Source organism: Scyliorhinus torazame, chromosome 1 (genome assembly GCF_047496885.1).
Source record: "Scyliorhinus torazame isolate Kashiwa2021f chromosome 1, sScyTor2.1, whole genome shotgun sequence".
Lineage (NCBI taxonomy): Eukaryota > Metazoa > Chordata > Chondrichthyes > Carcharhiniformes > Scyliorhinidae > Scyliorhinus > Scyliorhinus torazame.
In genome coordinates this window covers 145,322,537-145,342,947 of record NC_092707.1, presented here as the reverse complement: position 1 = coordinate 145,342,947, position 20,411 = coordinate 145,322,537, and the positions used below count along the sequence as shown (strand labels likewise).

Sequence of the window (20,411 nt, the reverse complement as noted above, 5' to 3'; positions counted from 1 at the left end):
ATCACAGTGCTCAAACACTAACGGAATCCGGGACTTCCGGTTGCGGCGATGACTAGCTAATTTCGGCGGCTCCAGCTCCAACGGACCTTCGGGCTCTTTTAAGAGCCCCAACGGGAAATTTTCGCGCGACGAAACCCGGTGTGGGGGTGAGTGAATAGGGAGTCGTCCCCCCAACGAAAGAGGAAAATATCGGCGGCGGCGGCTGCAGCGCGAGGAATCCTCGACGAGAGGGACAGAAAGGGAGAAGACAAGATGGCGGCGGAGAAAGCCCAGGTGGCATGGGGGCCCGAGCAAGATGAATTCTTGAGACGGTGTGTGGAGCTACTAAAGAGGGAGGTGCTGACCCCGATGCTACAGGCAATTGAGGGGCTCAAGGAGGCACAAAGCACCCAGGAGACAGCTCCGCGTGGTGGAGCAGAAGGTGACGGATAATGAGGACGAGATCCTGGGCCTGGCGGTCAAAACACAGACGCATGAGGCGCTCCACAAAAAGTGCATTGAAAGGATTGAGGTCCTAGAAAACAGAGCGCGAAGGAAGAACCTTCGGATACTGGGTCTCCCTGAGGGAGTGGAAGGAGCGGATTGCGGGGCTTATGTAAGCACGATGCTAAGCTCGTTGATGGGAGCTGAGGCCCCTGCGGGCCCCTTAGAGGTGGAGGGGGCACATCGGATCCCGGCGAGAAGACCAAAAGCGGGAGAACCACCTAGGGCGACAATTGTGCGATTTCACCGCCTTAAAGATAGAGAAGAGGTCCTGAGATGGGCTAAAAAAAGTACGGAGTAGCAGATGGGAGAATGCAGTGGTACGGGTGTACCAGGATTGGAGTGCGGAGGTGGCGAGAAGGAGGGCGAGTTTTAACCGAGCCAAGGAGGTGTTACACAAAAAGAAGGTGGAGTTCGGGATGCTGCAGCCGGCACGACTATGGGTCACGTACCAGGAGAGACATCACTATTTCGAAACGGCGGAAGAAGCATGGACCTTTATTAAAGAGGAGAAATTGGATCGGAACTGAGGGACTGATACTGTAGGGAATGTTATTGTCGATGTAAATAGAGAAGTTAATTGGGAAGGGGGAGACACTAAGAAATGTGGGCGCCGGTGAGGGGGGAAAGAAGGGACATAGGCGGAGAATGAGGAATGGGAGTGGGAGGGGAAAGGGAGCTGCGCCACAAGAGGCGGGTCAGATAAAGGGATGTTCCCGCGCCAGAAAGATAATGGCGGGAAGACAGGCGCAAGGCAGATGGGAGTTCCCCACACGGGGGGGTCAAGGAGGGAGCAGGAGTAGCCGGGGTCAGTTGAAGTCAGCTGACTTGCGGAAGTAATATGGGGGGAGCAATCACGCTAGAAGGGGATCTAGCGGGAGGGGGGGGGATAACTGGGTTGCTGCTGCGGAAATCAAAGAGGAAATGGCTAAAGAGTGGGTGGACGGGGATGGAATGCGACGCCTGGGGAGCGAGTGGGAGCACGGAGGCGGGATATGGGACTGGCCTAGAGAAGGTGATGGCTAGTCGACACGGGAAGGGGGCAGGTAGAGGCCTGAATGGACCGATTAAAAGGGCCCGAGTGCTCGCGTATTTGAAAGGACTAAAGGCAGACGTGGCTATGCTCCAGGAGACGCACCTGAAGGTGGCGGACCAAGTTAGGTTAAGGAAAGGATGGGTGGGACAGGTGTTCCACTCAGGACTAGATGCGAAGAATAGAGGGGTGGCCATATTGGTGGGGAAACGGGTAGCATTTGAAGCAAGGAGCACTGTAGCAGATAGCGGAGGTAGATATGTAATGGTGAGTGGCAGGCTGGAGGGAATGGAGGTCGTGCTGGTTAATGTATATGCCCCGAATTGGGACGATGCGGGATTTATGAGACGGATGTTGGGTCGTATACCGGACCTGGAGGTAGGAAACTTGATATTGGGAGGGGACTTCAACACCGTGCTGGACCCAGGGTTAGATAGATCCAGATCGAAGACCGGAAGAAGGCCGGCAGCGGCCAAGGTGCTCAAGGGGTTTATGGACCAAATGGGGGGAGTGGATCCATGGCGATTTCTTAGGCCGAGGGCCGGGGAGTTCTCCTTCTTCTCCCATGTCCATAAAGTGTACTCCCGGATAGATTTTTTTGTTCTGGGAAGGTCGTTGATCTCGAGGGTGGGAGAAGCTTGAGTATTCAGCCATTGCGGTTTCGGACCATGCCCCACACTGGGTGGACCTGGAACTAGGAGAGGAAAGGGAGCAGCGAGCACTCTGGCGATTGGATGTGGGATTGATGGCGGATGAGGGAGTGAGTGGAAGAGTGCGGGGATGTATTGAGAGCTACCTGGAGGCCAATGACGACGGGGAGGTCCGAGTGGGAGTGGTATGGGAAGCACTAAAAGCGGTGGTCAGAGGAGAGCTGATCTCCATTAGGGCCCACAAAGGGAAAACAGAGGCCAAGGAAAGGGAAAGATTACTGGCGGAGATTTTAAGGGTGGACAGGGAATTTGCGGAGACCCCGGAGGAGGGACTGTACAGGGAGAGAAGACGACTCCAGACGGAGTTCGACCTTTTGACTACCAAAAGGGCGGAGGTGCTGTGGAGGAAGGCACAGGGGAGGAGGTATGAATATGGGGAAAAGGCTAGTCGCCTGCTGGCCCATCAGCTGCGAAAGAGGACAGCGGCGAGGGAGATAGGGGGAATTAGAGACGAAAAGGGAGCTACGGTGCGGAGAGCAGGGAAGATAAACGAGGTGTTCAAGACCTTTTATGAAGGACTGTATAGGTCCCAACCCCCGGAGGGAGAGGAGGGGATGCGGCAGTTCCTGGATCAATTGAGGTTCCCGAGGGTGGAGGAGCAGGAGGTGGAAGGCCTGGGGGCACCGATTGGGGTGGACGAGGTTATTAAGGGGCTGGGGAATATGCAGGCAGGGAAGGCTCCGGGACCAGACGGGTTCCCGGTGGAATTTTATAGAAAGTACGTGGACTTGTTGGCCCCGCTGCTGGTGAGGACATTTAATGAGGCCAGGGAAGGAGGGACTTTACCCCCGACAATGTCAGAGGCGACGATATCGCTAATTATGAAGCGGGATAAAGATCCGTTGCAGTGCGGGTCCTATAGACCTATTTCATTATTGAATGTGGACGCCAAATTGCTGGCAAAGGTACTGGCATCGAGGATAGAGGACTGTGTCCCGGGGGTGGTGCACGAAGACCAGACAGGGTTCGTAAAGGGGAGACAACTGAATGTCAACGTGCGACGACTATTAGGGGTGATAATGATGCCCCCAGTGGAGGGGGAGGCAGAGATAGTGGCGGCAATGGATGCAGAGAAGGCATTTGATAGGGTGGAGTGGGAGTACTTATGGGAGGTGCTAAGGAGGTTTGGGTTCGGGAATGGGTTTATTAGCTGGGTCAAACTCCTTTATGGGGCCCCAACGGCAAGTGTGGTCACGGGTCGGCAAGGATCGGAGTATTTCTGACTATATAGGGGAACAAGACCGGGATGCCCGCTATCTCCATTGTTGTTCGCGTTGGCAATTGAACCTCGGGCCATGGCGTTGAGAGACTCTAGGAAATGGAGAGGGGTGATTAGAGGGGGAGAAGAACACCGAGTGTCGCTATACGCAGATGACCTACTGTTGTATGTGACGGACCCAGTGGGGGGGATGACAGAGGTCATGCAGATATTGAGGGAGTTCGGAGATTTCTCGGGATATAGGCTTAACATGGGGAAGAGTGAACTATTCGTGATACACCCTGGGGACCAGAGTAGAGAGATAGAAGGCCTGCCTCTAAGGAAAGTGGAAAGAAACTTCCGATACCTGGGGATTCAGATCGCTAGGAGCTGGGGAACCTTACACAGACTTAATCTGACACGATTGGTAGAACAAATGGAGGAGGACTTCAAGAGGTGGGACATGCAGCCTCAGCCGTTAGCGGGCAGAGTGCAGGCAATTAAGATGATGGTCCTCCCGAGGTTCTTATTTGTATTTCAATGTCTCCCTATACTAATCACTAAGACCTTTTTTTAAAAAATAGACAGGACCATCACGAGCTTCGTGTAGGCAGGGAAAGTCCCGAGGGTAAGAAGAGAGTTCCTACAACGTAGCAGAGACAGAGGAGGATTGGCGCTACCGAATTTGGGCGACTACTATTGGGCCGCCAATGTGGCGATGATTCGTAAATGGATGATGGAGGGAGAGGGAGCGGCGTGGAAAAGACTGGAGAGAAAGACCTGTGAAGGGACGAGCCTAGAGGCGCTGGTGACGGCGCCGCTACCGCTCTCACCAAAAAGGTTTACCACGAACCCAGTGGTGGCGGCAACATTGAATATTTGGGGACAATGGAGGAGACAGAGAGGTGCGCGGGGAGCCCTAGTGGGGGTCCCCAATCATGAACAACCACAGGTTTGCCCCAGGAAGGATGGATGGAGGATTTCAGAGCTGGCACCAGTTGGGAATTAGGAGGGTGGGAGATTTATTTATAGATGGGACGTTTGCGAGCTTGGGAGCATTGGAGGAAAAGTATAAGTTGCCCCGGGGAAACTTCCTTAGATATATGCAGGTGAGGGCGTTCACAAGACAACAGGTGAGGGAATTTCCGCTGCTCCCGGCACTGGGGATCCAGGACAGAGTGCTTTCGGGGGTGTGGGTCGGGGAGGGCAAGGTGTCAGAGATATACCGAGAGATGAGGGAAGAGGGGGAGGAGCTGGTGGGCGAGTTAAAAGGAAAGTGGGAAGAAGAGCTAGGGGAGGAGATAGAGGAGGGTATGTGGGCGGATGCCCTAAGCAGGGTAAATTCCTCTTCCTCGTGCGCCAGGCTTAGCCTGATTCAATTCAAGGTGCTACATAGAGCACACATCACGGGAGAAAGATTGAGCAGGTTCTTTGGAGTGGAGGACAAGTGTGGGAGGTGCGGCGGAAGCCCGGCAAACCACGCACATATGTTTTGGTCGTGCCCGGCACTGGAGGGGTATTGGAAGGGAGTGACGGGAGTGATCTCGAAGGTGGTGAAGGTCCGGGTCAAACCAGGCTGGGGGCTAGCTTTATTTGGAGTTGTGGATGAGCCGGGAGTGCAGGAGGCGAAAGAGGCCGACGTTGTGGCCTTTGCGTCCCTAGTAGCCCGGCGTAGGATTTTACTTATGTGGAAGGAAGCGAAACCCCCCCGGACTGGAGGCCTGGATAAACGATATGGCGGGGTTCATAAAATTGGAGCAGATGAAGTTTGCGCTGAGAGGATCGGCTCAAGGGTTCACCAGGCGGTGGCAGCCATTCCTCGACTACCTAGGGGAACGTTAGAGGGAAGACAGATGACCAGCAGCAGCAACCTGGGGGGGGGGGGGGGGGGGGGGAGTTTTAGTTTATGTTACATGATTAGTTTACCATGTTGATTAGCCATTTGTTCACTGTTAAATTTTCTTTTTTGTTATGTTTGATTTGTAAGGGGAAAAAATTGTGATCGAAAAATTTTCAATAAAATATATATTTTTTTAAAAACACTAACGGAATCCAATTATAACTTGACAAAAAATAAACTGAAGTGAATTAGGCAGCACTGTGTGTGACTACACAAAAGCTGCTCTTTCTTTAAAATGTTGTTAAACTTCCAATGTTATTTTATTAATCTTGCTCTCCACTGACCTATGAAAACTTTTATGGGTGGGGTGGGGAATGAATGTATGAAATTGATCATTTTTGATCCACAATGAGATTCATGTGTTATCCTTCTAGTAATTGCATTGAATAGTGCTTAAGAAAGTTGAAATGAGGAAGACTTGTTGTCCACAAATTTCAAGTCAGTGAAACTTTTCACAGACTAACACTGAGCATCATTAACGGAGAGCTCAGCAAAATGTGAGCAGGTTCGTTCTGCTGACTTTCAGGGCAGAGGGAATGGTGTAACTGGGGTTTGGGCATGCCTGTTTCAAAAATCTCATGGAATCAAAATGTGAAGTATTAATGTTAAAGTGGTTGACTTAGGTTTTTTGGGAAAATAAATTCTGCTGACTGTGCTAGTTAAATTTAATTTGCATAGCAATTAACTGGTAGAACTGCAAAGAAGCTTATTTGGCTATGTGTCTAGTATTTACTTTTCTAATTTGCAGGATGAGATTTCCCTCTTAAGTAATGAAGCAGTATAACACTAACATTGTCACATGAGTTTGTAGAACCACTTTAACACACTTTGCTAACCAGAAATATAGTATAATAGGTGCAAAGTGGTAAGATGTAGGTTAATGTTTTTGCCCCTCATGAGCTCCTGATTCAAGCATTTTACTGTGAGCAGTTGTGATTAGGTTGGGTGATTCTTTAGTAAAAGGTATTTATAGAGGTGAGGGAAGAGAGTGTTGACCCGAGTCATGCATTTGTCCTTCTCAACATTAGTTTTCAGAGTGTTACTGGTAAAAGTTGAGACATGACTTCAGCTGAGAAATGGAGAGGTGTAGTGTAAATAACCTTCTAAAGTTTCACTTTTATATGTAAACTTTCTTAATTTAAGTGAAAACTACAAGTGCTTTTCCATAACTATACAATGATATTAAGAGAGCTGAAGTCTACGTTTTGTGATATGGTCAGTGTCTATTTCAAGCCTTAATACACTACTTCAGTTGTTCCAGTATATATAAGACTCTTAACTTTCCTTCCCGGCACATAAATATTTTATATAATGGTCCTGTAAAAACTACGGTAAATGTACCTTAAATGCAGTGAGTAAGATGCATGCGAGTTTAATTTTCGTGGATGCTTATTTAGGTAGAATAATTTGCTTTAAAAATATAATATTTGGGTGTGGCTGTTTTAAAACCTGTAACATTTTATTGGTTTTGTAGTTGTGCACTAAGCAGAGAAAACCTAAAAACGTGCATATTGTAGTTCAACAACTTTCTATAACCCATCTCTTTGTTTTTTTATGCCATGTGATTTCCGTATCTGAAAAAGATATAATACATGTCAGTGCTACTCTATAAGCAGCTTTATTGACTTGGGTTTGAGTAGCTCTCACTTGCTGCCTTATCTCCTCCAGATAATTTCCGATGCCAAGATTAGGATCCCATTTATGCTGAATCACTGACGAAGCATTGCATTATAATACTTTATAGAGGGCGGCATGTGGTCCAGTGGTTAGCATTGGGACTGCGGCACTGAGGACCCGGGTTCGAATCCCGGCCCTGTGTCACAGTCCGTGTGGAGTTTGCACATTCTCCCCATGTCTGCGTGGATTTCACCCCCACAAACCCAAAAGGTGTACAGGTTAGGTGGATTGGCCGCACTAAATTGCCCCTTAATTGGAAAAAATGAATTGGGTACACTACATTTATAAAGGAAAAAAATAATACTTTATAGTACATAGTTTTTTTTCTTTGTTATTTCATGGGATGTGGGCGTCACTGGCAAGGCCCTTGAATCAAGTGCTTGCTAGACCATTAAAGAGGGCAGTTAAAAGTCAACCACATTGCTGTGGGTCTGGAGTTGCATGTGGACCAGACCAGGTAAAGATGGCAGATTTTTATAATAATAAGAATAATAATCTTCATTGTCGCAAGTAGGTTACATAAACACAGCAATGAAGTTACTGTGAAAAGCCCCTAGTCGCCACCCTCCAGCACCTGTTCGGGTACATTGAGGGAGAATTACTAAGACCAAGCAAATATTAGAGATTTATTAATTGAATCTAAATTCTACCAACCGCCACACCCCAGAACATTAGCTTGGATGTCTCGATTACTTGTCCAGTAATATTACTACGAGGCTGGGGCGGCACGGTGGTGCAGTGGTTAGCACTGCTGCCTCACGCCATCTAGGACCTGTGTTCGATCCTGGCCCCGGGTCACTGTCCGTGTGGTGTTTGCACATTCTCCCTGTGTCTGCATGGGTCTCACCCCCACAGCCCAAAGATGTGCAGAGTAGGTGGATTGGCCACGCTAAATTGCCCCTTAATTGGAAAAAAAATAATTGGTTACTGTAAATTTATAAAACGAAGGAAAACTATTCCTATGAGGTCACCATCACCCCTTTGATTGTGTTGACAGTAGCAGTGTTCAGAATTGAAGTACAATAGCAATCCATTAATTAATAATCCTGGCATCTGTTGAGCTAGATCTATGTACTTCTGCTTCAGCATAGGAAGTGAACAAGAAAAGGATTTATTATGTTTCGTCTCTTGGTAACAGTGACTTTCCTGATTTTGTCCAAGGTTTCTTGGACGGAGTGATTCTTTTCACCCCACTGTTGAAACAAATTTTGTGGCTTATCTGTGCATTCAATCTTGATCTGCTTGTATACGTTTACTGGGCTTGATCATCTTGGCTTTCTAGACAAAGAAGTTTGACATTGAGAGGGCAGGACAGCATTTTATTATGCAAAGCAACAGCTTCTGTATCTTGATTATAGACCCTATTAACCTCAGGTTAATTTGAACAACTTTTAAAGTTTACTTACTATTGTAGCTGAACGTGCCTTGGACACCATGAACTTTGATGTCATCAAGGGGAAACCAATCCGAATCATGTGGTCGCAGCGTGACCCATCACTGAGGAAGTCTGGTATAGGTAATGTGTTCATCAAGAATCTGGACAAATCCATTGACAACAAGGCTTTGTACGACACCTTCTCTGCATTTGGAAACATCTTGTCTTGTAAGGTGGGTTTGAAACCATGATAGAATGAAAGCTAATCTTAGATTTCTCACTATCCTTTTGTCCCCCTAATGCAGTTGCATTTAAGTTTGTATGTGTTGGAGATCTGATGGCATTAGAAAGTCTTCTAGGAGAATTCTGCCTCCGGGTACATGACCTGTAACTTTGGAAGACAGCTTGCCGCAGTAGCTTCTCAGTGAAATGAAAGATCCAATCAGAAACGCTAATCCAAAGAAAGGTTCACTTTCTCCATGGACCATATTCTGCTGCGGAAATTATGATGTCTGAACAATGCATGCAATTATTAATACGCAAATTGACCGGTGACTTGTAGAAAGGGACAAGTATCCTATGAATTGCGAAGTGCCAGAAGTTTCTAGCCATTTTGTGCCATTCCGGCATAATCCACATGAAAACAGCATCCCACCTTTAACCTCTGCAATTTTCATGAATTAGCTACACTTGTCCATAATTGCCTGTCAAACTAATCACAAAAATTTAAATCAAGTAATTTTATCAGTGTATCCTTTTGACGATGTGAAGACCGCTAATCAACCTTTTGCCAAGAAAGTAACCAAAAGTGTAGAGCCTCAATCCTTGAAGTTATGAAATGTTTAATTTAAAAATGCCAATTTTTTCTTGCTCTATCTTTCTGATCTTTCTTTCATTCTACTCCTTTATACCTGATTTGACATTGTGTTCATTCACTCCAGTTCACCTTTCTTCCTCAGTTTATTTCTCAATCCCTTCATTTCATTGGTTAAGGAAATGCATTGTTTGCCCAGTTGTTCATCAAGCTCCCAGATGCCCTGTGACCCTCGCAACATTATCAGCTTGCCCTTCTAGCAGCGAATGGCACATGCCGTGAGATGCCCCATTCAAGCAAAATCTGGCCCAATTACCTTTTCTGAGCATTTGTTTTTCAGACCAAAAAGCATTTCTTGCTTTTACTTATGAAGTGCACGGTACTAGAGGTGAACTATCAAGTTTTTGGCCTTTGCCCAAATCCTGATATCTTTTGCATTTAATCTTTGTTTTTACTGTGTCTACAGCAGAACCACTTAGTTATCGTTAAAACACATGAAAGTAAAGTACAAGTTTAGGCTGCCCAGAAACACTAGTATTTCTTTTCTTCAGGTGGTATGTGACGAGAATGGCTCCAAAGGATACGCATTTGTTCACTTCGAGACTCAGGATGCTGCAGATAGAGCTATTGAGAAAATGAATGGCATGTTGCTTAATGACCGGAAAGTGTGAGTACTTCACACTGTTGGTGTTTAAAATCAAGGTTTTAATATGTATGTGCTAGACTGGAAAGTGTTTTAAGTAGTTAATTGGTTATATTTCATTCTGGGACATGGCAAATCTGAAAAGTTGGTGATATGAATTTATTTAAAGTTTATCTATCTATCTATCTATATATATATATTTATATCTAGGTTTGTCTGAAGGAGAAAGCTGTCAACATTTCCACATGGTATTTCAATTGTACTACTTTAATAAAGATGTTTTAATTTGAGTCAATTTAACTAAAGTAAACACTAACTTTTAAATAAAAGACCTTCCCTTTTCTCCCTATTCTTCTTTTCTATTTTAACAATACCTTCTCTTTTATTTGTATTTGTTTTTTTAAGCTTTTTTAACACCGATTGAAACACCGTTCTTTTGTTAGGCCTTTCGTTCGATCTTCTGCCTATTTTTCAATGATTCAAGGCCTAAAAGTAGAAGTAAATAGTACTTCATGAGATTTTAATTTAGCACCAAAGACAGGAATTCCACCATTGACAAGTTAGCTCTTGCGTGGACAAAATAAATGGTTCATGGAACACAAATTGTTTTTTTATTAATTTTTAAGAAAACCTCCAATCGAGGGCCAATCCACCTACCCTACACATCTTTGAGCTGTGGAGGTGAGACCCACGCAGATACAGGGTGAATGTGCAAGCTCCACACGGACAGTGACCTGAGGCTGGGATCGAACCCGAGTCCTCGATGCTGTGAGGCAGTAGTGGTAACCACAGTGCTGCCCCGGAACACAAATTGTTGAAAGACATTAGGTGTGATTCTCCGGAACGATTTCTAAGTATTGTAGCGAGCGGGAATTGCTGTGAGCTTCCCGGCGTTTGGTCCACCGAGGCCGGCAACGCTATTTAATGAGGCCTCATGGGCTTCTTGCCGCAAATGAAGGCTCCCCAGCCGATCCACCGGCATGGCGCTCGCCAGCCCCCCGCTAACAATGTCGAGCAGCACTTGCTCAGCCAACCCCAACAATGGCGCCGATGAGACCAGCCCCAAGATTCGGGGATGCTGATGTGGGGAGGCTGCTTGTTGCTGTGGAGGCAAGGAGGGATGTCCTGTTCCCCCGAAGGTCCAGTAGGGTTAGCCATATGGCAGCCTGTGCTGCCTGGAATGAGGTGGCAGCAGCTGTGCGTGCTGAGAGTGAGCAGGAGATCTGCCCTTCCCCCCTCCAAAAAGACCTGCCCACCCCCACAGGTGCATCCACTCCCTACTCTCCATGTGACTCCAACCCTCCCACCACCTCCCTCCTTCAACGCCCCCTCAACTGTCCATTCACACACCCACCCACCACCACTGCGAACCACGAGTGGCTAACGATGCTCTCTGTCTCCTCAGGAAAAGCTCTCCCATAATCACCAGGAGAGGGCCCAGATTGGCAGATGAGTGCCAGACATCAGAATCCTCAGCACCTTCGAGGAGCGTGCCCTGGAGGTGACTGCTGTGGCTGAGGACGGAGCGGTAGCCCACGTGGAGTCTGGCAGATGCCGCAGTGGTGAGGAACAACCGGGCTCCACCCGGGGGTTCTGTCAAACGTGATTTGTTATTGCCTTACTGACCCATCCCTCCCACTGACCATATGCCCATTCTCCTGCAGATCCTCCAGCCAATGGCGCCGGCCCATCCTGGAGGGTATCCTCTCCAGCCTCCCAGGAACCCACCTCGGAGGAGAGTTCCAAGGATACCACCATAATAGGTGCGGCACAGCTGTCATTTCCATCCTCCACCAGCGTAGATACAGACACCTTGGTAGGAAATGTTAGTGGTCAGGCTTCTGGGGCACAATCTGGTGAGCACCACACAGCTGCTGATGTACATCAGGTAGAGGCAGGAATCCCCAGGCAAGCCAGCAATGGGAGTTCTGCTGAATCCCAGGACCCAGCTGGGTTCCAGTCTGATGCTGAGCCTGTGTAACAGGGTTACGTGGAACTGATGGAGATGATAGGGAGCGGCTGGAACATTCAGAGGGTGATGTCAGTGACACTCCAGCAGATCCATAGCCGCTTGGAGGAGTCCCAGAGGCTACGAGCACAGGAGATGTCACTGGCAAAGCGTGACACCGAGGCCAACACTGCTAGGATGGCAACCACAGTGGGAGCCTGGTAGGCGACGTCGACACTATTAGTGAAGGTGTCCATGGCCTCGGGCAGTCGGTGATGGCCATGGCTGAGGGCCTAGGCAGAATGTCTGCCTCGCTGGAGGATGTGATCCAGTACCAGGCTGGCCTTGATGAGGTTCTGCGGGACATGTCCTGCTCTCAGGTGGGCATTGTCGAGGCGCTACAGAGCATGTCCCAGTCACTGAGGAGCATTGCCAAGTGCATGGGGAATCGCCAGGGCTAGCAGAACCAAGTGATGCAGAGGTAGCCGGGGTTCGCATCAGCTGCCCCTCTGTCCCAAGGTGAACCCCAAGGCCCTTTGGCACCAAGCGGGAGGTGGGGGCGCTGGATGATAACCCTGATCCATCACATGGAGTGGGGACGGTGACCATCAGCCAGCATGCAGGACAGGGCGGCACGGCTATGCATGTGCTGTTGACAAGTGGCCCCAGAGCCCCCAGGTGACGCCTGACAGGGGCATCGAAGGCCACGGGAAGTGGTAAGCAGCTGGCTGCCCTCCACCTCTAATGTGCATCCTGGGGAGACACCTAGACATATTGGTAGAGCTAGGAAGGTCCAGCACAACGAGAATCACTGAAGGCACTGGGGGAGGGGGGATGAGGCTAAGTAGGGGGTGAGGGTGGGCCGCATCATCAGGAGAGTGGGGAATTCTATTGCACACAACCAGGATGATGACTCTTTCACTTCTTATTACCGCAATGCGGGCCGATCCCCGGCCCATCTCCCCCCCCCCCCGGGCACACCGTGTGCAGGTGATGGGTGTGAGCAAGCACGCAGCAGACAGGCAGGCCAGCGGTGGAAGAGTACGCCTTGAACTTGGGGCTCAATTCTTATAGTTCCCAGGGGCTTCCCGCCTTTCAGGGCGGACCCTGTACCTGGTCCCAAGTGATTGGACTTTGTCCCAATCACTTGGTTCGATTTTCTCCAATGCTGGAGCAGTTCCCTGATCGATGGGAGGTCTTGAGGTGGTCGTTCACCTCCTTTTGTGTAGGCTTCTGCTGGCGCCAAAGAGCCTGGTTTTGCTTTATGTGTCTAAATGTTGCTTATTGTTCCCGGGGATTGCTCATTAGTATGCAGATGGCTGGTGTTTTGTTATGCTGATGGTTGCTGGTATTGATCTTGTCTGGCCTTTCCAGAGGTAAATACACAGTCAACCTGCAGCTGCTTGTTTTTGTCCTGTTGGCTGACTTTCCCATCAGCCTTTGCCGTTCACCATTTTAAATCGGGAGTTAGCCATTTTAAGCGGCTACATTCCCTCCTTGTCATCCTAACGCGAAGCGTGAAGGATCACATAACTATGTTGCTTTCCATTCCCTGACCTGGGGGGGGGGGCACTTCCTTCATGGCCTCTGCACTGACCATAGCTTTGCAAAAAATTTTTTAACTAACAATTCTAAGGGCGCTATGTCAAATAGGGACATGCATTACAAAACAATAAACTGGGAACCTCTAACTATCCTTAATACACTACACTCACTTAAACATTTCATCATCCTAACTTCCTCAACCATACAAACAAAATCATAGCATTTTATACACAGTTTTCCTGGCTTGGCAGTCAAGCTCAGGATCGTACAATTTGCTCATAAACAGTTCTTTACATTTCTTTATTTACAATAAACGCAAGTGAATGCTCTTTATTATAGATCGCGGGGGTCGGGGGTCTGGTCGTATCCGAAAATAGGAGATCTGATTCTATATACCGGGGTTCGAGCGCGGTAGGCTGTCCTTCTCCATTTCCTTAGACGCATAGTCTGCACTATGCAGCAGAGTATCGCCAATACCAGTAAGGTTTCTATTACATAGGACAGGGAGTACCAGGTTATAAACCTGGCACACCAAGATGATGTGGTGTCGCTGGTGACTGGGCTCTGGGTACTGTGGGGAAGTGAAACATTAACGGCTGGGGTGCTTGAAGTCATGGGGTTCGCATTCACGCGCAACCAAATGTCCGTAAAGATGACGCTGATCCATGTGAAGGAAGTTCTCATGGCTCTTCTCTTTCCTTTTCTTCTCTTCTCCGGTCCTGGAGCTTCTGGAGTTCTGTGGAAACAAGCATAGTGTCTGTAACTATCTTTGTTTGACATCTCGTACGATAGTGTGTCTGTCCTGTAGTGCCAATTGCTCCCTTTATAATTGGTCACTATGTGTGACTCCTTCATTTTTTTTTTTTTTTAATCGAATTTTAGGACAAGACACACTTCCCAATAATGAACCAGTGCGAGCCGTCTCGTAGACTGCGTGGTTTACCATCCAAATGTTTCAGGATGTAAATAGCATGTGGTTGGCAACCGAAAGGTTACCAAAACAAAACAAAACTTTTTGAACTGTAAGTGCCAAAATGAGGTGCGTATGGGCCGCGACGGGTAAAAGTTGGATGGAGTCCCCGGGTAGGACGGCTACCAATGCCGTGTCTCTCCTACCCGAGCGTAGTTGACCAGAGGGGGGGGGGGGTTCCCAGGCAGGGCGGGTCCCAAGCCGTTTCTCCACTGCCTGAGCAACCGACAAGAACGGGCAAGAAATGTAGTCATCGTGGTGGGGCTGCCGTAGTGGTTCTACCTTCGAACCAGAAGAGCAGTTACGAACGGGCGTCTGAACAAGTCTCTGCAGACAAGCTAGTTCCGCTGAACTAGCGTCTGGCAATAGTGAGTCTCTGTGGGCAAGTCCTCGGAGGTTTCGGCTGAAAAGGCGTGGGGCCGTGAAAACTTTTTTTCCTGTCGGACATACAACATTTAACAAACTTACAAACAGCATAAAACATGCTGCAGGTTCCATCAGAAAGGACACCACTTCTCCCAAGCGGTTCCTTTAAAACATCATCTGGACACCTCAGTTCTCGGTTGCGAACAGGGTCGCAATGGGGTTCTCGGTGTGGGAGTCAGACCCAAGGTCGTCATCTTCTCCCGGGTGCCATACTCTTGAGTGTATCAGGGCTGAAAGGGCTGCATGGTGTGAGGTGGGGTCGCTCTCGTCATTGCGGACGAGTCGGAACTAGTTATCTCGGTGCCAATAGTTGGTGTCTAGCTGTGTGGGGACAAAATTGGGGTCGTCAGTGTAATTCGGTGGTCGGTGGTGGGGTTTGTTTAGGAAAGTGATTATGAAGGGATCACTTGGATCGTAGTCGGAATCGCTGGGTGTGGGTCCTGTTGCATGGGGGTAGTAGGGAGGCGTGCTGTGGCTATCGTCTGAGTCACAGTCGCTGTCTCTGCTGCTGCAGTCTGTGGGCGTTCTGAGGCGGATGTGGGCGTTCTGGGGCGGAGTGTATATTTCGGGGGTGGAGTCGAGGCCGAGTCCGTGGCTGGGCTGGACGTGTTGGGGGATGGTAGGGTTACGTTGGCTGTGGGTGGGGCGTGGTGTGCTGCGTCGAGCATGACGGGTGCGTGGTTAGACTGTGTTCCATATGCCTTCAGCTGGTTTATATGGAACCACGCAGTCTTACCGTTGGGGTACTTTATTTTACATACAGAAGGGCTTACTTTATCCGCAATGGAATACGGACCCGAGTATTTTGGTGACAGGAATGTGCTAGGGTTATATACAGAGAGCATAACTTGCTATCCTATACTGTACTCAGTCGCATGCACTGTCTTGTCGAAACAAGCCTTGCTCTGTTTCTTTCTTGTGCCCAATTTTACTGCGGCTGCTAGCTGAGCCGTTTTAACATTTTCAACTAATTGCTGTACTGTTTTCTCGTGTGTGAGGGCTGTCACTTCGGGGAAGTCTAAACCTAACAAATATTCTGTGCCTTTCATGGGGCGCCCTGTCATGAGGGTGTGTGGGGTGTAACCTGTGGAAATAGACATTGTGTTACGCAAGAACATCAGCGCAAAAGTGAGGACTGAGTCCCAAGTGGTGGTGTTCTGCTGGACCATTTTTCTGAGGGTGGATTTTAGGGTCCGATTCATGCGCTCCACAATACCACTCGACTGTGGGTGGTATGCTATGTGGAATTTTTGGGTGATGCCAAATATCGTGAGGACATTCTGCATGACGCGTCCTGTAAAATGGGAACCTTGGTCTGATTCAATACTGCGGGGGAGTTCCCATCTTGTAAAGATGTGGTGGGTCAAAATCTTGGCTGTAGTTTTTGCAGTGTTGGTGCGGGCTGGGAATGCTGCCACCCATTTCGTAAATGTGTCAATTACCACAAGTACATATTTATAGCCATTCCTGCAAGGGTGCAATGGTCCTATAAAATCGTTCTGGAGGTTAGTCCAGGGGCCAAATCTTCATCCTCTGTCTCTGTCAATGCAAAGCCAGCCATTGAACTATGTAGCCCATTGTTTTTTTCCCCCCACCCTCTCTTTACTTGTGCGTTTTTTTGAATGCACACTCCTTTTTCAAGATGTCCAGCGTTTTCTTTTTTACCCTCTTCACTAATTGGAATCCCCATTTTAAGGGCATTTTCTTGCCAAATTAATAACATGATCTTATCCCTCTCATGTTGACAATATTGTCTCCATAATCTAATTCACTCTTTAGCTTTCATACTTTGGCTCTTTTTTAAAATTATTATTATTTTTTTTTTTTTGCCTATTTATAACCAATGGCAATTTTTGCTACTTGGCAAAATTATTGAAAAGGTTTTAACAGTGTTCTTGTAAAACTTAAAATGTTTGAAAATTCAAATTGAATTACTGCAACCTGCAAGCTTAGCTCTGATCTCAACTCAGAACTAAATTTACGATTTGCTTAACACAAACTTGTATAACTTTTACAACTTAATTCTTTATCTTAACAATTTTTCTTTTAACAAGTTTTTCTTACATTCACAAAAATGTTGCCTGCTATCAATGAGGGAGCAGTTAGCTGCGGTGATTTATACCGGAGCAAAGTCAACTGTCATCGCCAGATTTACACTTTTTAAAATGGAGTTAAAGAAACTCTTTAAGTTTCTATTAATTCACAAATAAAATGAGATAAACATTATTTCAAGTAATTAAAACTTAAGATTCTGGTAATTGCTTTCGAAAATAATAAACTTTTATCAAAGAGGTGGAGAAACCCACTGGTTTCCTTTAATTAATTCAAAACGAAACTTTGCTGGAGTTTCACTGACTCGAAAGAAAGATATCCAATTACACCACAAGCTGCCTGTTATCTCAAGCTGCTGTTAACCCTTTGAGAGACTTCTGCTTTAACTAACATGCAGCATCCAGTTTGTTTTAAAATTTATCGTTTCTCGCCACTACAGTCCAAGGATACAATTTTAGCTTAATCAACTATAGATTTAAAAACACTCATTGAACTAAACCCTCTTCCTGAGGTCCCATTAGTTCTTAAAAACACTCACACATGGAATTAACCATCTTTTTTAGATGTCCCATTAATCCCAAAACCGAATCATAACTCACACATGGAATTAAACCATCTTTTTTAGATGTCCCATTAATCCCAAAACCTAACCCAAAACCGAATCATAACTCACACATGGAATTAAACCATCTTTTTTAGATGTCCCATTAATCCCAAAACCGAATCATCAATTATGAAATCCCATCAGTTAAATTTCTAATCCCCAGACTGACCTTTGATTTCGTCGAGACGATCTTTCCGTACCAATCGCGAGTGACCAGACTAATCAGACCATAAGAAGAGGGGAAAAATCAATGCACGGTCATTTTCCAGCTATACATTGTGGGCCCTTTTCCACTCTCCTTGTCCAAAATCAATCCAATTCTGATTTTGCGGTTGGTCAGAACCGTCTTGAGAAATCCCGGGTTTCGGCACCAAATGAGAAATTAATAAATTCTTTACCCGTCAGTCTGGCCTCAATAAAACTCGAGATGGATTTGTAGGCATAGCATTAGTTATTTTTATTCGACTTGCAAGTCTGACTCGTTTCTCAGAACCAAGAACACAAACTGCTTCTTAGATCTACAGAATCGAGTGATTCTCAAGAACAAAGAAATCTCTACCAATACATTCAAATGGCATCAAGTTTCACATACACGATTCCCATAGGTCATCCTATACCCCTCCTGACCTGGCCATGCATCCTAATTGGCTCACTTCTCATCCCTTCCCCTGGCCTCTTATTACCCAGCATCCTTTTCTCCTCATACTCTAAACACCCCATCCCCCCTCCTTTGCCATGCTCTCTGAAATCATTTGTCTGTGAACTAACATAAATTAGACCGGCCTATATCTACATTACAGTAACTAATATCTTTAAAGCAACTATTTTATATCACATTTGTCACTGGCACGCCTTTGCCAATGAAATGGACCAGAATCCATGACTGACGTCCAAAACCGTAAAGAATCGGGAATTGAGTCCCTGCTTGAGCATGGTCTCGGGACTTGTGGCTACTGTGGGGGCTGCTGCGGAGGTGATTTTGTTGAGTTCCCGGTAATCAATGGTCAGTCGCCATGATCCATCGGGCTTTCTCACTGGCCAAATCGGGGCATTATTAGTGGAGGCTACTGATCTAACTATGCCCTGCTCTAATAAGCTTTCTATTACCTTGGAGATTTCTCCCTCTGCCTCTTGGGGAAATCCATACTGTTTTTGGGGTCTAGGGTCAGGTCCTGTTATTTGTACGGAGCCAGTCATCCGTCCACAGTCGTGCTTGTGGGTCGTGAATGCTGCCCTGTTCTTTTGCAGAACTGCCCTAACCTGCTTGTCCGTGCTATGCGTGGTCGGGTTGAACCAAAATTCGCCTACGGCGCTAATTTTGTTCGCATACTCTCCTGTGTTGAACGTTGCGGGGGCTATTGCGGATTTTGCCATCTTCCAGACACACTGGTTGACTTGATCGAATGAAAGATTATGGGAATTCATGAAATCGATTCCCAGAATGTGTTCTGCTGTGTGGGGCAGGTCAACTAAAACTACGGGGTGCCTGGTGGTGATGTTACCGATTTGAATGGGTACAGGGGCTGTGATGTGTCCCTGCTGTGAGTGGCCTGTAAAACCGCTGAGGGTGATAGTGGCTGTAGTGGGCCACGTGTCTTTTTGAAACAGGGTGGAGGAATTTATTGTGGTGCGGGACCCTCCTGTGTCCCAGAGAAATTCGATGGGCTGTCCCCGAATTTTCGCTGCAACTACCGGTCGTCCGGACCTATCCCAAAGGGTGTCGCAGACCCAACTGGGGGAGCCCATACACCGTCAGTCCGTTCCGGTCAAGTCCGTCTGATCTGAATGGGCGCTAACGCTATGAATGGGCTGTCTTTTTCTTACTCCGAGTGCCCGTCTGCTGGGCTCTCTGTGGCTTTTTAGGGGCATTGCATTCCCTTGCGAAGTGTCCCAACTGTCCGCAGTTGTAACACTCCTGTGACTTGGGTGGGGGGCTGTTCTTTCCCTCATTCACCCATGTGTGGTTCTGGTGTGTTGTTTTTACTGCCTGCATATCTGCACCGGCCTGCGTTTCCTCAGTATTCTTAACTGCGGGTTTACTTTGAACAGATTGCTCCCAAGCGCGGGACAATCTTTTCACTACCCACTTCTCGTTATGGGCCTCCTCTGAAGGATCATAACTCGCGCAAGCTTTCTGTCTTGTTTCTGTGGCATGGGAGATAAGGGTGCGGGTCCATTTGGCCATGTTGTCTGGGGACAAATGGGCGTGGTCTAAGTCTCCAAAGACTGCTGCAAAGTGGATCCACAGGCGTCCAGCAAACGCTGTTGGGTGCTCGGATTTCTTTTGCCTACGTTTGTTGAGGCCATCTACGGGGTCACCCCGGTTATACCCGATCGCTTCCAGGATCGCGGTATGCATTTCTGCGAGGGTGCCTCCTCCTACACTCTGTGGGTCGGGAAGGGCTGCTGCTACTGAAGGGTCTAAACTTAAAACCGTGAGCTTTACATGCTCTCGCTCATTCAGGCCGTACATGGTCGCCTGATGCTTAACTGTGGCAAAGGAATGGTGGGGGTCTGAGGTGGGGAGGAATGGTGTGATCTTATCGCACGCGTCCCGTAATTGGGTCACTGTTAAGGGGGTGGAGTATAGAAATTCCGCATCGTCCGATGTGGCTGTGCGGTGGGCGGTTACAGGGTTCATTGGAGCTTGAACTATCTGCTGTGTGGGGGGTTGGGGCGCTTTTCTCTTTTGTGGCTTTCCCTGCGCACATGTTCCCTGAACATATCTCTGCGCTGTTTCGTTCAATTCTTCCCAATCAGGGCCGTCTTCCTGATCTAATATTTCTCCAAAAGTTTCCGGCACTTTGCGTGATCTAACGTGCTTTGCCTTTGTTCTGTGGTGTCAGCATGGAGTGCTCTTAATGCTGCCTTTAGATCGCTGCACTGTCTCTGTAATGCTTCTACCTGTTTTTCAGTTTCCTCACGTACCAGGACTGCATGTTGCGTGTCCTGATAAGCCTTTTCGTATTGAGACTGGAAGCTGCTTAAGTGCGCCAGACAAGACTGGTGTGCCCTTTTGGCATCCTCCACCTC

At 47.6% G+C, this 20,411-nt stretch overlaps 1 protein-coding gene across 4 annotated transcripts in view; it reads left to right on the top strand.

Moving 5' to 3' along the window:
• pabpc4 (poly(A) binding protein, cytoplasmic 4 (inducible form)) overlaps positions 1 to 20,411 on the top strand; it is a 100,520-nt gene that overhangs the window by 5,910 nt on the left and 74,199 nt on the right. For all 4 annotated transcript variants that reach the window (XR_011943266.1, XR_011943272.1, XM_072500957.1 and 1 more), the window contains 2 exons: positions 8,416 to 8,609; positions 9,742 to 9,857. Coding sequence is in view for 2 of the 4 variants with exons in the window: in XM_072500957.1 (XP_072357058.1) it covers positions 8,416 to 8,609; positions 9,742 to 9,857 (310 nt within the window). In the remaining 2 variants the exon portion in view is untranslated. The remainder of the gene's footprint in view (positions 1 to 8,415; positions 8,610 to 9,741; positions 9,858 to 20,411) is intronic.